Source organism: Procambarus clarkii, chromosome 24 (genome assembly GCF_040958095.1).
Source record: "Procambarus clarkii isolate CNS0578487 chromosome 24, FALCON_Pclarkii_2.0, whole genome shotgun sequence".
Lineage (NCBI taxonomy): Eukaryota > Metazoa > Arthropoda > Malacostraca > Decapoda > Cambaridae > Procambarus > Procambarus clarkii.
Window position 1 is genome coordinate 20,785,946 of NC_091173.1, and position 17,296 is coordinate 20,803,241.

Below are 17,296 nucleotides of genomic sequence, written 5' to 3' on the forward strand. Positions count from 1 at the left end.
GTCTGTCAATCATCCTCTCGCATTCACTGGTCTCTGGCAGACTCCTCCATCCTTTATCAGACGACCACAAATTACAATAAACGATGCCGACTGATATGTATGCGAGTATTGAAGCGACAAGAGTAAGCAAGATGCAACACCTCACTCAAATTAAGAGAGGCGCAGCTGAAAGTCTGACCGACATCCTCTCTTTTCCACCAAACCTTCCTGTTATTCTTTGAGGAAAACGGCAGCGGTGAAATACCCAAGCCTTTTTTTTGTGTTCCGGTGCCTATATGCCTTGTATGAAATAGTAGATATAAAAGGAGTGTCGCAAGATTTGAGAGTCATAAGGTGACGAGCTTTCGAGGAGTTCAGTCTTCAGACTTCGTCAAGCACTTCGCTAACATACAAGATGTTTTCTCCTGTCGGACACGAATGTTACGAGAAAGTACAGACGAACAGTTTGTGTGGAGGGAACTTCACGTGCTACCCAAACAACGAGGATATTTTGGATAACTTTGACACGTCTATGTTAGACTGGGAATGCAGTGGACCGCCTGTCAACGGTGGAGGCTGCTCGCCACACATGGGCCACTCTCAGGCGGTCAACAGTTCATATGCAGGAAACAGTTATCCCGCCACTGCCAGTCGTGACTGGAGTAGTTACGAAAACGACTCTTTGACCGGAGACACCATACACGACTCTCAGCTGTGGGACTCTGGCAGCATTTACCCGCCGCAGGTTACTACTGCAGCAGAAAGTTGGTCTGCTGCTGGTCCAGACCCGTCCATATTTCCCTGTGAGAATGACTCTGGCCATTCACTGCCTAGACGAAAGCTGAAAATGTACGAGTTGCCTCCCCAGAGTGATCCTAAGTTGGAGAAGAAGAGACTGCAGGCGATAAACGCCTTGAAGAACCGCTTGAAAAGCTGTCAGTTGGAGGAGCAGCAACAAGCTAAGTTGGATGCCATCACCCAGGATGTGTCGAGGCTCAGGAGAGAGAAAAGCACCAAACAGCAGACCGTGGCAACCCTGCAGGCCTACCTCAACCAGCTTTCACTCTCATCCTCTTCCCAAAACACTGGTAGGTGTTGATCTCTCTCCTTAACTGCTAGATTTGTATATATTCCAAACCACATTGTTAAACTCGATAATATAATTCAGATATCCGATAGTTGTCTAAATGATCTTGTTCCTCTCTCTCGTTACAGGTAGCTCCTGGTGATATACCATTGTCTCTCGTGATGTGAAGTATTGTACAGCATCTCCAAGTGCTCATCTTGTCAAGGCCTCTTTCCTGCCCTTGGTGGGTCACAGGATGGCGTGCAGGACATCTGCCATGCCCTTGGTCAAGTCAAATTGGAGCATCAATATGATCTTTGATGAATTGACACTAATAATAGTGACGTTGGGACAATTTTCTACCATTGAGGGCTCAATTCTACTGATGAACAGCTGCTGCTTGTTTACTGTAGATTGTCTGGTGTTTGGGCTTGAGGCTCGGCAGTAGACCTGTTTATTTAATACCAAAACCCATCAGTCCTGCTGAAACTTCGGGACACATGCTGGAAAATAATAACGTTTAGTTAGAGTTTTATACTGAATGTACTCTCTCTCTATTGCATTTCCAACAGTTGAGCTTCAGCTTTGCGGATCCTCTTCATAACCTTAAATCGGCTGTTGTACAGGCTTAAAAGCTAATTGGGCCGTTACATACGTATGTGAAGCTGTGTAGCGAGACATTTTACTCTTGTCAGCTTATGTACTGTGCTTGTGTACATGTGCCTATGTACTAGACCTCATTTACATTAACTTATTAAACAAATAAATTTCAGACTAAGCTTTGTTTAATGTATGCCCCCTTGTGATTCAGCGTCGACAGTTTCGACTCCCACCACCTGGAGCCTCCATCAGTTAGAATGCCTTCAGCTATAATGATCACACTACCATACCATCAATATTAACACATAAGAACATACGAATTGGGACACCAGTGAGGGGCCAAGTGGCGCGTGCCCCTGTACTTCCTATATACAACCCAAGAATTAGCCAGGTCTTTACCAACCTTGTGGTTACGTCGTCTTGGTTTCGGGGCTTAGCGTCCCTGCGGCCTGGTCGTCGACCAGGCCCGCAGGGACGTATGGAAATATGGTTTGTCGACCATGCGTATGGAAATGTAGTTTGTAATGAAGATGGCAGTAGTTTATAGTGAAGATGGTGGCGAGCAAAGTCTAAATTAATTCAATTTGCATCCATTGTTTCGCATTTTGTGTTAATATATTTAGCGCTTTATTGCTATCTCTCATCCCCCTCGTTGTTAAAACTCTCATTCAATGTGTAGAGCTGAGCAAAACATTTCACGTGCCATATTGTAAACAGTAAAAAATGGACAATGACATGGTATACCTGCCGAGTCATACCAGCATATCTGTCCATCCTCCAGAGCGGGTTAAACGTTAATATATTAAAGTTTCCTCAACACATTACGTCAGACGGAAATGTATGTATACCTCGGTGCAGAGAGTAGGACACAAACACGCGCCCAACCACACAAAGTGACGGCGCTCTGCTCCGTCGACGCCACTGCCACAACTGTACTAGAGTCTACGCCACACACACATTTCATTTTTTTTCGCGTGTGGGGTCTGTGTGCGTGCCCACTACACATTTGTCCAGCAGTTCACCACTGGCAAGTATAACAGACATAACAAATCTGAAAGCTACAGCCTCCTACATATCAAATGAACAAGGAAATTACAATAAAAAGCGATTTTGATGATGAAATACTAGGCACTCAGAAACGCAAGTTCAATCCTATACATTGTCATGATATTTAATTTGATTTAAACTAAATATTTTGTGTTGAATACATTACATTTAGGCTTCAAGAGTACCAACACCAGCTTCGGACATGTCATGGATGCTTTACCGAATTTGCTAAACACCAGCTAATGTCACACTACATTAACTTCAACACAGCTTCTATGATAAAGTCAAGCATCAGTCTCCTTTCGTTCATTTAAATTCTCACTACGTAACAATCTTTCGCATGTTCATATTAAATTACATTACTCAACATATATACAAATATTACGCTAGCGAAAGTTAAGTGTTTCCATTAGGGTGAAGAACGATTAACATCGTAATTGACAAAACTGACAACATTTTTGCCTAATATGATTAGTTGTTGAAGTTAGGCTGTTGCTCATACTCCCCCATCATACAGGACAGGATCAAACACCACCCCATCATACAGGACAGGATCAAACACCACCCCATCATACAGGACAGGATCAAACACCAGACAATGGGGTCCAAATTGTAGATCTAAACATTTACATATTTCATGATCTTATAATTTTCCACATTTTATTTCTTAAACAGAAATACTCAACAGTTTGTGGAGTAGGCCAGTAATCTAAAATCGATTCAAGCTTCACAGTCAATAAAATGGTGCTGAAGGGAATGTTTTTAACGGTTCGTGCCAGAGTTGACAGGTTGAACATTCTGGCAGTGACAGCCTCACTAACTTGGCCAGATGTGCCTGCTGTCAAGGCGACTTCAAGCAACGGTTTCATCACCCTGTCTGGTTAGGCTACTATACTGACCAAACAAATACGTGATACAGTAGAAGATGTCATAGCTTCATAATACTGCAGTTCCAGGTTTTCGGGAATTTCTGAAATCTTCTGAATCTGAAGTAATTATAATTTGAATGATTGTAATAATTCCATTAGAAAGTTCAAAATCACAGTCCGTATTTTCTTTCTTTCAAGCCTAGTTAGTCAGTCGATCTACACTCTCCTACTTTCCAATTCCACTAAGGAATGGAATCTTACGGTGTGGTTATCTGAAGGCGATTTCGGGGCTTAAACGTCCACGCAGGAATCCAGACATTTTCTACAGAAGTTACTGCTGTTGGCAAAAAACCGCATTTCATTTATAATTACAAACTACTTCAGTCATTAAATGTAATGGATTATTTAAAGAGTGCAGTGAATTTTAGTACAAAAAAAAAATCGCTCCACTATCATTTAATTTTAGATACTCAGTTGGAAGATAAATGCTCAGTTTGTTGTAGTTGCCAGGTTGTTCAATCTTGGCCTTCTAGACATGATTATTTTATTTTCCGTATTACATACAACCACAAGGCATAAAATTCAACTGTTTGAAAACTTAGATGAGCGGAAAGAACGATGTGCTTATTCATGTCTTTGAAGTTCCCATACGTGAGCGAGCCCAGGGTTGAGCGGAGACGGACATCCTCTAGTATTCTCTCGCCTCCAAATGGATTTTTTTTCCTATAAAAAATACTGCAGAGGTGAATACCCGAGTCATACTTTCATGTCCGGCACATCAATGCCTCATACGAATTGACCGCTATAAAAAAAACTCCGAAACAACTATTTCAAGCATCACAGGCTGAAGACCTTCCAAGAAGTTTAGTCGTCTCTGCCTTCGTCAAGCACCTCGCTAACATATACGCTGTGTTCTGTTGGTGGACAAGAACCCTACCAGAAACTGCAGACGTGGAACCTGACCTGCGAGCAAATTTTAGAGGCCTTTGACGTGTCCATATTGGACTGGGAAGTATCAAGTATCAAGAGCTGATACTGGAGATCTGTGGAGGTGCGACTGCACCCTGCGTGACGGGAGATGTCTCCCGTGAGTTAATATTGGTGGTTGTTGTTAAAGATTTAGCTACTCAGGACGAAGTGCCCATGTAGCACGGGCTATGGTGAGCCCGTAAGTCAATATTGGCTATTCTGCTGCTTATATGCTCGGGCAACACCTCGCCTCATTCATCTCCAAAGGTTGACAGGAATATTAACAACGCCTTTGGAGCGAGTATATTATTGGGATAATCTACTCGCTACAAAGCCTCAAGTGGACAGACGGATGCTAATTCCACCAAGTAACAGAAATGGGCCATCCCGGGGTAAATAGGTCCAATCACCAATACCTCGCTGGCTACCACAGATAATTCACTGTCGCCACCGACTAGGCCCTACGTGTTCTCACTGAAACAACCCTTGTGTTCAGGACTGTTCTTGCTAGTCACTCCGCGCGAACTCTTGTCAACCCCCCCCCCCCCCCCACAACCCCCCCAGAAATCGCTTCTAAGGCATAAAAATTGTATAGTAAAAAAAGCAAACTACACAGGTGACAAGGGGGGTCCTCGCGGCTGAGTGGATAGCGCTCGGGGGTCGTAGTCCTAATGGCCCGGGTTAGATTCCTAGGGGAAGCAGAAAGAAATTGGCAAAGTTTCTTTCACCCTGATATTTCTTTCACCTAGCAGTAAATAGGTACCTGGGGCGAGATTCACGGAGGGGTTACGCAAGCACTTATGAACCTGAATATCTGTTCTCAATTTTTGGGGGCATTGTTTACAATTATTAAACAGTTAATAGGCTCCGAAGCACCAGGAGGCTGTTTACAACAATAACAGTTTCTTTGGAAGTTTTCATGATAGTAAATTGTTTAATAAATGTAACCAAAACCGTCAAAGATTGAGGAACGATGTACACGTTCGGAAGTACTTGCGTAACTGCTTCGTGAAACTGACCCCTGGGTGTTAGGCAGCTACTACAGGCTGCTTCCTGGGGATATGTGTGTGTGTGTGTGTGTGTGTGTGTGTGTGTGTGTGTGTGTGTGTGTGTGTGTGTGTGTGTGTGTGTGTGTGTGTGTGTGTGTGTGTGTGAGAGAGAGAGAGAAATATATGTAGTTGATATAATAGAGGAAAAATAGATTGGTTTGAAAGGCGGGGTCTAAGAGCTAATAGCTCGATACTGCAGACACATTAAATACAGGTGTCATTATGATCTCAGCCATTCACCTGGGAACAGATAATGGGGTCGGGTGCGCTAAACAGATGGCGTTGACATCGTCACATCCACCAACAGTGCCAACATTAAAACACCAGCTAATGTCACGCTATATTAGCTTCAACACCGCTCGTTTAATCGAGAAATAGTCATTTCCAGGTGTCAACCATCTCCTCTCATTCATTTTAATTATTTTTATCTTGTAAAAAATCTTTTTAGATGTTTAATTCAATGTTGATAATCAATATATATATATATATATAAACTGTGGAAAAACACTGTCCAATATGCAAGAAGAACAGTGAGAAATGTGGGACGTGAAGAAGGCTCCAGGAGTGTGTCCATGGTTGGACGGAGGCGGACATCCTCTCTCCTAGTTTTCTCCCCGTACTGTATTATTTTTATTTTCCCTTGAAATAAACTGCACGGGTGAATACCCGAATACATATTTCCAAGTCCGCCATATAAATGTCTCGTACGAATTTGCCGCTATAAAAAGAGCGAAGAAAATATTTCAAGCGTCACAGGCTGAAGAGCTTTCAAGGAGTCTAGTCGTCTCTGCCTTCGTCAAGCACCTCGCTAACATACACGATGTGTTCTGTTGGTGAACAAGAAGCCTGTCAGAAAATGCTGACAGCTAGTTTGTCAAGCGAGGGATACTTTACGTGCTACCCGACCTGCGACGATATTTTAGATGATTTTGATGTGTCCATGTTGGACTGGGAATACAGTGGACCGCCTGTCAACGGTGGAGACTGCTCGCCACCCATGGGCTACTCTCAGGCGGTCAACACTTCATATGCAGGAACCAGTTATCCGGCCACTGCCAGTCGCGACTGGAGTAGCTACGAAAACGACTCTCTGACCGGAGACACCACACACGACTCTCAGCTGTGTGACTCCGACAGCACTTACCCGCCGCAGGTTACTACTGCAGCAGAAAGTTGGTCTGCTGCTGGTCCAGACCCGTCTAGGTATCCAAGTCTGTCTCAGACTGCTGGACAGACTGGACGCAAGCTGAAGGTATACGAATGGCCTCCACAAAGTGACCCGGAGCTGGAGAAAAAAAGACGCAGGGCAATAAAGGCATTGAGGAACCGTATGAGAGGCATTCAGTTGGAGGAGCAGCAACACGCTAAGTTGGATGCCATCACTCGGGATGTGTCGAGGCTCAAGGAGGAGAAACGCACCAAACAGCAGACCGTAGCAACCCTGCAGGCCTACCTCAACCAGCTCTCTCTCTCATCCTCTTCCCAACACACTGGTAAGTGTTGATTTCTCTCCAACTGGTTACCTTACCTTGGAGTTGTTCCGGGGCTTAGCTTCCCCGCGGCCCGGTCGTCGACCAGGCCTCCTCGTTGCTGGACTGGTGAACCAGGCTGTGTTTGACGCGGCTGCTCGCAGCCTAACGTCAAACAGCACAGCCTGGTTGAATCGGGTATCCTTTGGAGGTGCTTATCCTGGTGCTAAGGTGGTACATTCATATATTTTCCCATTCACACTATTTAAACTCATATATATTATATATATTATATATATATATATATATATATATATATATATATATATATATATATATATATATATATATATATATATATTATATATTTCAGATGTCCACTAGTCATCTAAATGATTTGTTTATCTTGTTACAGGTAGCCGCTGGTGATGCCACTGTCTCCCCTGATGTGAACCATTGTTCAAAGTCAGCTCTAGCAATAATTGTTTAACAGCAGCAGCAGTTATTGTTCCTCGTGTCAACGCCTCTGTCCCGCCCTTGGTGGGATACAGTGGGTGGACACCTGTCATGTCCCAGGCGGGTCACAGGATGCAGTGAAAGTCGACATTCGTCATGTTCTTGGTCAGTCATAAGTTACTGTGTGGAGAGACATCTGTCCTGCTCGCGGAGGTTGACAGGACCTCTACGCTGGAGTTAAAAGTGGACCATCAACAAATTCGTTGATGAATTAAACACGTTAATTGAGCACGGGAACTTTTCGTAGCTCCGAGAGCTTAATTCTACTGATGAACAGCTGCTCCTTGTTTAATGTAGACTGGTGTTTGGGCTTGAGGCTCGACAGTAGACAGGTTTACTTAATACCAAAACCCATCAGAGTCCTGCTGAAACCTCGGGACTTATGCTGGAAAATAATAACGTTCAGTTAAGAGTTGTATACTGAATGTACTCGCTTTATTGTGATCGCGATGATTGAATTTTTAGCTCTCTGGATCCGCCTCAGCCTGAAATTATCTGGTGTTAAGGTCGCGAGCTAATTGGGTTACATTTGCATTTGAAGCTGTGTATTGAATCTGCTTTTACTCTTGCCAGCTGGCATATGTGCTAATGTACTGGACTTCATCTTTTATGTTTAGCAAATAAATTTCATACTGGAAGCGTCGACTAATTTGTGCCCTTGTGAGTGTGTAGACAGATCCTCGAGTCTCACCACATTGAACCTCCATCGCTCACAGAATGCATTCATCAATAGTTATCACTGCACCATACCACAAATATTAACAAAATAACGGACGAATATGGAAAACTGCAGTAGGTCTAGCTAGGTACTTGGAAATAGACCACCGGTGCAACTTTGTTCCTACAGAATATGAGACTCTTGGTCCATGGTGTGTGTGTGTGTGTGTGTGTGTGTGTGTGTGTGTGTGTGTGTGTGTGTGTACTCACCTAGTTGTACTCACCTAGTTGTGTTTGCGGGGGTTGAGCTCTGGCTCTTTGGTCCCGCCTCTCAACCGTCAATCAACAGGTGTACAGATTCATGAGCCTATCGGGCTCTGTCATATCTACACTTGAAACTGTGTATGGAGTCAGCCTCCACCACATCACTTCCTAATGCATTCCATTTGTCAACCACTCTGACACTAAAAAAGTTCTTTCTAATATCTCTGTGGCTCATTTGGGCACTCAGTTTCCACCTGTGTGTGTGTGTGTGTGTGTGTGTGTGTGTGTGTGTGTGTGTGTGTGTGTGTGTGTGTCAGGGGTTTCTCGGGGATATGGGTTCCAAGCTCATCGAAACATTAAGAGACTCTAGAGCAGCCAGTGTCCTTTTTCTAAGCACCTCGGTGTGGTGATCCAGCGGGAAAATTGCCAATGCATCCCCGATTATTGCCCAGCATCAGAGCTGGAAAAAATTACAGCAGTTTTTTTTTTAAGGTTCTATTTCTTTAACAAATCAATTTTGTAATCATGTAATGTTATAAGTATATAATAATAAAAATGATGGATGACAATAGACGTAAATACGAATTCATAGAAAAATGACAAAATTATCTCTAGATGACTTTATATACATATATTAGCTCCAACAGTGCCAACATTAAACACCAGCTAATGTCACACTATATTACCTTCACTGTTACATTCTCACTTAGCAAGTAACCGGGTTCTTTCACTTCAAGAACCAACAGTGACAAACAGGAGCCACTGTTGGCTCTTGTTGGTCACTCCAGGCGAACTCTTGTCTAAAGTAACCAATCGCTTCTGAGGCATAAAAATTGTATAGCAAAAAGCAAACTACACAGGTAACAAGGGGGCCCTCGCAGCTGAGTGGATAGCGCTCGGGGGTCGTAGTCCTAATGGCCTGGGTTCGATTCATGGCGGAAGCAGTAACAAATGGGCAGAGTTTCTTTAACCCTGATGCTTCGTTCATCAGTAAATAGGTACCTGGGAGTTAGAAAGCTGCTACAGGCTGCTACCTGGGGATGGATGGATGGATGGGTGTGTGTGTGTGTGTGTACTCACCTAGTTGTACTCACCTAGTTGTGTCTGCAGGATCGAGCATTGACTCTTGGATCCCGCCTTTCGAGCATCGGTTGTTTACAGCAATGACTCCTGTCCCATTTCCCTATCATACCTGGTTTTAAAATTATGAATAGTATTTGCTTCCACAACCTGTTCCTGAAGTGCATTTCATTTCCCCACTACTCTCACGCTAAAAGAAAACTTCCTAACATCTCTGTGACTCATCTGAGTTTCAAGCTTCCATCCATGTCCTGTCCTGTCCTGTGTGTGTGTGTGTGTGTGTGTGTGTGTGTGTGTGTGTGTGTGTGTGTGTGTGTGTGTGTGTGTGTGTGTGTGTGTGTGTGTGTGCGCGCGCGCGCGTTTGTGCGTGTGCGCGTGTGCGCGTGTGTGTGTGTGTGTGTGTGTGTGTGTGTGTGCGCGCGTGCGCGCGTGCGCGCATTCACCCAGTTTTGCTTGTAAGGGTTGAACTCTGCTCTTTCGGCCAACCTCTCAACTGTCAATCAACTGTTATTAACAACTATTTTTTCCCCACACACACACGTACACCCCCAGGAAGCAGCCCGTAGCAGCTTTCTAACTCCCAGGTACCTATTTACTGCTAGGTAGCAGGTGCATCAGAGTGAATTAAACTCTGCCCATTTGTTTTCTGCCGGCACCGGGAATCGAACCCAGGTCCCTAGGTCCATGAGTCTGGAGCGCTGTGTATGTGAGAGAGAGAAATATATGTAGATGATATAATAGAGGAAAAATTGATTGGTCAGAAAGGCGGGGTCTAATAGCTGGACTCTGCAGACAAAAATCGTAAATATAAATAATATAGGTGTCAAGAAGATCACAGCCATTCACCTGGGAATAAAAAAAATGGGGTCGAGCGCACTCAACAGATGGCGTTGACAGTCACATCCACCAACAGTACCAACAATAAACACCAGCTAATGACATTTTATATTAGCTCTACCAACATTAAACACCAGCTAATGGCATTCTATATTATCTCTTGACAACATTAAACACCAGCTAATGTCACGCTATATTAGCTTCAACACCGCTCATTTTGGCAAGAATTAGTCATTTCCAGGTGTCGACCATCGCCTCCTCTCATTCATTTTAATTATTTTTATTTTGTAAAAATCTTTTTAGATGTTTATGTTTATTTAAATTATGTTGATAAACATCGAGACATATAAACTGTCGAAAAACACTGTCCAATACGTATGAAGAACGGTGAGAAATGCGTGACATGAAGAAGACCCCAGGAGTGTGTGTCGATGTTGGACGGAGGCGGACATCCTCTCTTTGTTTTCTCCCCTTACGTAGTTGGCCGCTATAAAAAGAGCGAAGAAAGTATTTCAAGCATCACAGGCTGAAGACCTTCCAAGGAGTCTAGTCGTCTCTGCCTTCGTCAAGCACCTCGCTAACATACTCGATGGCTTCTCTTGGTGGACAAGAAGCCTGTCAGAAAATGCTGACAGCTAGTTTGTCAAGCGAGAGATACTTTACGAGCTACCCGACCTGCGACGATATTTTAGATGATTTTGATGTGTCCATGTTGGACTGGGAATGCAGTGGACCGCCTGTCAACGGTGGAGGCTGCTCGCCACACATGGGCCACTCTCAGGCGGTCAACAGTTCATATGCAGGAAACAGTTATCCCGCCACTGCCAGTCGTGACTGTAGTAACTACGAAAACGACTCTCTGGCCGGAGACACCATACACGACTCTCAGCTATGGGACTCCGACAGCACTTACCCGCCGCAGGTTACTACTGCAGCAGAAAGTTGGTCTGCTGCTGGTCCAAACCAGTCTAGGTTTCTACGTCTGTCTCAGACTGCTGGACAGAGACGACGCAAGCTGAAATTATACGCATCGCCTCCACAAAGTGACCCGGAGCTGGAGAAAAGGAGACGCTGTGCATTACAGGCATTGAGGAACCGGGACAAAGGCAGTCGGAGGTTGGAGGAGCAGCAACACGCTAAGTTGGACGACGCCATCACCCAGGATGTGTCGAGGCTCAAGGAACAGAAGAGCACCAGACAGAAGACCGTAGCAACCCTGCAGGCCTACTTCGACCAGCTCTCTCGCTCATCCTCTTCCCAACACACTGGTAAGTGTTGGTATCTCTCCTTGAACTGGTACATTCATATATTTTCCCAGCCACACTGGTTAAACTCATATATATATATATATATATATATATATATATATATATATATATATATATATATATATATATATATATATATATATATATATATATATATTTATTTCAGATGTCTACTAGTTATCTAATTGGTGTGTCTCACGTTACAGGTGAAGCCTGATGATGCCACTGTCTCCCCTGATGGTCCAAAGTCAGCGCTCACGGCTGTTTTTCTTCGTGTCAACTGTTACGAATCGATAATACTTTATTCTGACATATTTCATGATAAAAGCAATTATGTTCCTATATTCTTTCCTCGGGTATTGGGAGAGTAACATTATATTCATTTGTTTTCTAGTATGTAAGGTTTGAGTTAACTGGAGCATGCTGTAGTGATGTATGACACTTGTATGATAGATTTTAGTTGAAGTTAATACATGTTTATTCATGTGGAGATAGTGGCGTCTCATGGGAGGGAATGACCATATATGGTGGATGTTTCCAATGATGCTCACAGTGTAACCAACATAGCGTCACCGATTCATCCCTAGAACTATTCTTTGTTCTTGTATGTACATTTTATATATTCCACCTAATTAGTGATAACATATAGACTATGATTTGTAATATTGTTTGCAAGTAGTGCTCTCAGCTAGCAGAATAACTGAGCGTATTCTTGTGTAGAATATATTGGTAATGTGTAGACGCAACCGAGGAAGGCGTCTAGCCCCGCCAGTAGCGTTATCTTGAGATGATTTCGGGGCTTTAGTGTCCCCGCGGCCCGGTCCTCGACCAGGCCTCCACCCCCAGGAAGCAGCCCGTGACAGCTGACTAACACCCCAGGTACCTATTTTACTGCTAGGTAACAGGGGCATAGGGTGAAAGAAACTCTGTCCATTGTTTCTCGCCGGCGCCTGGGATCGAACCCAGGACCACAAGTCCAGCGTGCTGTCTGCTCGGCCGACCGGCTCCCAAGCGTGGATGAAGTTGTCTGAGGAGGACCTGACATGTTGAGTCAAGTCAGAAGTGCCTGTTTTAGTTCAGTTAACAAAGCTACTTGTCTGATTAGACCATTATTTGCACACCCACCCTTTTAATATTTAAGTGATAAATGCTCGTAGGATTTACCGACCTCATTATATGCATCTTGTCAGATTAATTCTGGCGATTCAAGTTCAAGTTCAAGTATGTTTATTGAGATAAGCAATAAATGCATCTCAAAGGGATAGAGTAGCTTAGGGTATTTCTACCCTCCCTGGGACTCTGCTCATTACCATGTGCCAGTCCTATTTCTATTTCTGGCGATTCCTACCCACCTGTATATCACTTATATGTTGGCGTGTTCCTTTGTAACCCTTAAAGTATATGGCTTTGCTTGTTAAGCGGTTGTCTTATTTTACCCTAGATTATTATAGTTGATAAAGATTAAGCCACCCAAGAGGTGGCACGGGCATGAATAGCCCGTAATATTATAGTTGGTAAGGACGCATTTATATCTATTTTTACAACTGCAAAAGCAGAGGAACCATACCCAGAGGTCAGGTGTCATATCCTGCCCCTTGGTAGGACAGTGCTGGGCCTCTGTCCTGCCCCTTGGGGGTGGGGGGAGGGGGGTTACAGGATGCAGTGTGGGGTTAATATCAGTCATGCTCTTGGTCGAGTCGAGGTGGAGCCAGGGATGCCAGATCCAAATTGCTAAAAGTAGCGAGCTGACGGTCAAAAAGTAGAGAATTTGCAAGTAGAGTACCCCAATTTTTTGTTTAGTCAAATCGAATCAAATCAAATGTTTATTCAGGTAAAAGTACATACATACAAGATGAGTTACAAACCATGTTAGATTTAAATAAACGTAATGTTATGTTAGATTATACTAACATTATAAGGTTAGATTATACTAACATTATAAGGTTAGATTATACTAACATTATAAGGTTAGATTATACTAACATTATAATGTTAGATTTATAACATAATGGTAGATTTAAATAAATATTTAAAAAAATTAAATAGAAATATTTAATGTTAGATATAAAACGCTGAACTGTAATGCCAATCCTGACCTCAAAAGCTTCATTGAAGGTTGTAACAGAACCCATGAGCACCACACCAGAAATAAACACAGTTGTGATATTCCAAGAGTACGACTTAATCAAAACTAGAAATGCTCTGCAGATCAAGGGACCCAGAATGTGGAATGACCTTCCCAACCATGTTAAAGACTGTACCTCTCTCAACCAGTTTAAGATAAAAACGACGCACTACCTAATAAATTCCCTGTAACCTACCTTACCCCTCTATTGTCAACCCATGTCTGTTTTTTTAAACAACGCTGTTTGTCGACCTAATTGTATTTGTGCTGCTTTTTCAGCCATGTTTCCCCCTTTTTTATCTTTATTTTTATTTGTTCTCAACACATTTTATTCTTTATACTCAATTAGTATTAAGCTTTAGTCATTAATGTTTTTCATGTCCGAAACGCTTTGCGTAATAGTGGCTTTAGGCATTGTATGTACTAGCTCTTATCTATAAATCGACCAATCTTTGTAAAATCTCTTGTATGTATGTACCTTACCTAAATAAACATTTATTTATTTATTTATTTATTTATTTATAGATAGCGACAGTACATACAGACAGACGACATTCAAATTTAGTAAGTTTATCTTCCTTCTTTGATAGAACAGACTTGATGCGCATCTGCTGATGACTTACCTCCGATATATTTTGTCTATGTTTTAATGTTTCACTGTGTTTCTTTAAACCACTTCTATGAGCTCTTATCTCAGTTCTACAAACTTTACAATATGCCTTATTTCCATCTTTCACTTCAGCCAACTTTCCAAACACGGGATCATTAAGCCAGGACATCTGAAACGCTTTCTGGTATTTAGACCACTTCCCCACTTTACACTTCTTTATCTTAACACTTAAGCAAATTCTAAAAGTAACAGCGGTAACTTCTTTTCTATATGCGGTAACTTGTGTCGAACTACCCTTCTGGAGGTCAGAGCCACACTAACAATGAAAGCACAGATGAAGCTGCCAAGTTCACTGTCTGCTAATCCGCTCTAACGACAGTCATTTGATTCTAGGAAACTCCTAAAGAGAAACCTAATATTTACAGTAGGCAACAGTGGGAGGTCACTTAACAGACAGTACCCAGGATGAAGTACTAATGGCAATTAAGGTTGGGAAATCTATAGCCCCTGGGGAGAATTATCTTGCCTTGCGGTTACTTTTACTTTGGGAAGTTCCTAGGATCAACGTCCCCAGGGGGTCGGTCTCTGACCTGGCCTCCTGCGGTAAGTGGTCTATTCAATCAAGGTGTTGGACGCGGCTGTGATTTGTACACATGACATTATAAAAAGCATAAAAATCCTCATCGAGTTTAACATTAATAGCCCAAAATAGCCCAACTTGTTTTTAAAGTAGCCCCAAAAAGTCGCAAGTAGCGAAATTAAAAATTTGGGAGCGCGGGGCCCTGAAAAGTAGCCCAATCTGGCAACCCTGGGTGGAGCATTAACACAATGGTCGATGAACTAAAACAATTAAGTGATATGCGGGAGATAATTCCTCTGGCTGAGAGCTCGTCACTAATTTCATTTTCCCTAATTCCCTCCCCCCCCTACTGCTCTGGTGTGGCGACCACCACAACAGACAACGGTTGTGGAACGGTCCGCACTGAAGCAAGCTTATGATTTTAAATTCAGAGATCAAATATTGAGGTTCTGAGAACTAAAGCAATACTGGGGGTACCGCTGAGTGCGGGGCGTGCTCGCGGGGCGTGCTCGCGGGGGCGTGCTCGCAGGGGCGTGCTCGCAGGGGCGTGCTCGACTGTGGCCAACACACACTACCGTTTCCTGTACGGTAACTGCCACGTGCGAACGCTACTCGGGGAAAGCCATAGACGGAGCCTTCGAGGAAGCTTACAAGGGGAGCGTTCGAATGGGGGGGGGAGGAGGAGGAGGAAGCGCCTTGCGGGGGGGAGGAGGCCTTTATGAGATCAAATATATCTAATATATCCTAAGTGGTTCAACACCAATTATAATGTTCGTTAATATGAACTTGTATTAGCAAAGTTACCAGAGTTACATTAATATTATATATATAAATTACGAGATAAAGATGGCGGTGTCACCAGAGCAGCGCCCTCAGTAAGGGTTCATGTACTGGACGACTTCCTTCTCACTAACTGGACCCCCCATACGTACGGCCCAACACCACCGCCACAACCCGGGTCTACACACGCACGCACGGCTGCTACTTTCCGAACGCCTTCTGGGAGAAGTGAGAAGAGGACACGCAGGGGGAGAGAGAGGGAAGGATGTACTTTTTTTTTTTATTATTATTTTCTACCACAAACGTGGCCAGACATTTACAATGCTAACCAGCATATATACATTTTCTTCTGTCCTCCATGGACAGGGTTAGAGAAGTGTTAAACATATAGTTCAAGGGTTTATTGAACAATCAACCACAGAAGGTGATTCGGTGCTTTTAAAATGCTAAGCTAACCTACATACGTAAATACATAGATACACAGATTTACGTGTGCCCTACATAAAGTGTTCGATGTGTCTTTTACTTAGTGTCATTAATGTGCATTCGGGGGTAAGTCACCCCTCCTGTTGTTGTTGTTGTTGTTGTTTAAGATTCGCTACTCAGAACAATAAGTTCCAGTAGCATGGGCTATGGTGAGCCCGTGCCACTCCTGGTAGCCTTTATTACTTATCTCCCACCACCAGCACCGCACCCAAAGTTCCCCCGCCCCCGCCCCCTCCCACCACCGGGCACCGCGCTAAAAACCTTCATGGGTCAGACCTCTTCCCAGGTGATATAAATACTACTTTACTAACGAAAACACTGCATTTACGCACGCACGCACGCGCGCACACACACACTGAGGCGGGACCAAAGAGCCAAAGCTCAACCCCCGCAAGCACAAATAGGTGAGTACACAGGAAGCAGCCCGTAACAGCTGTCTAACTCCCAGGTACCTATTTCCTGCTAGGTAACATGGACATCAGGGTGAAAGAAACTCTGCTCATTTGTCTCTGCCGGCGCCGGGAATTGAACCCGGGCCACAGGATTATGAGTCCCGTGCGCTGTCCACTCAGCTACCAGCGCCCTCTAATTGTGTGTGTGATTGTGTGTGTAATTGTGTGTGTGATTGTGTGTGTGTGTGTGTGTGTGTGTGTGTGTGTGTGTGTGTGTGTGTGTGTGTGTGTACTCACCTAGTTGTGTTTGCGGGGGTTGAGCTCTAGCTCTTTGGTCCCGCCTCTGTGTGCACGAGCATTTTATAAACAAGCCAATTTACACTAAACAAATCTTAAAATGTTTTCTTATACATTAGATATATTCAAAAAAATTTTTTTACCAAAACAAACATAGCAACGTCAAGAGCTAGATAAGCCGATTATTCCTCAACACTTGACAAAATTAAATAAAATTCGAGGGAAAAAGGCGAGGAGAAAGAAGCCAAACAGAGAGAACAATAGAGAACTCTAAAACAAACGCTTCACAATGGCACCCGTCTCGCCGTCTAACTTATGTACATCATTTAGACGGGGAAGACGACGGGTAATCCAGC

General features: G+C 43.5%; 3 protein-coding genes and 1 long non-coding RNA gene across 8 annotated transcripts in view; 3 read left to right on the forward strand and 1 right to left on the reverse strand.

Annotated features, from left to right (window-relative positions):
* LOC123761636 (uncharacterized) overlaps positions 1 to 17,296 on the reverse strand; it is a 193,737-nt gene that overhangs the window by 126,620 nt on the left and 49,821 nt on the right. The gene's annotated exons all lie outside the window — the stretch shown is intronic.
* LOC123753047 (uncharacterized) lies at positions 6,329 to 8,202 on the forward strand. Its single transcript, XM_045735053.2, has 2 exons — positions 6,329 to 7,072; positions 7,464 to 8,202. The coding sequence occupies exons 1-2, from the start codon at positions 6,400 to 6,402 to the stop codon at positions 7,475 to 7,477; spliced, it is 687 nt and encodes a 228-aa protein (XP_045591009.2). The 5' UTR covers positions 6,329 to 6,399; the 3' UTR covers positions 7,478 to 8,202.
* LOC123753049 (uncharacterized) lies at positions 10,921 to 12,228 on the forward strand. Its single transcript, XM_045735054.2, has 2 exons — positions 10,921 to 11,670; positions 11,877 to 12,228. The coding sequence occupies exons 1-2, from the start codon at positions 10,992 to 10,994 to the stop codon at positions 11,885 to 11,887; spliced, it is 690 nt and encodes a 229-aa protein (XP_045591010.1). The 5' UTR covers positions 10,921 to 10,991; the 3' UTR covers positions 11,888 to 12,228.
* Positions 13,473 to 14,301, forward strand: LOC138368209 (uncharacterized). Its single transcript, XR_011229538.1, has 2 exons — positions 13,473 to 13,565; positions 13,614 to 14,301. It is a non-coding gene; the product is annotated as an uncharacterized lncRNA (long non-coding RNA).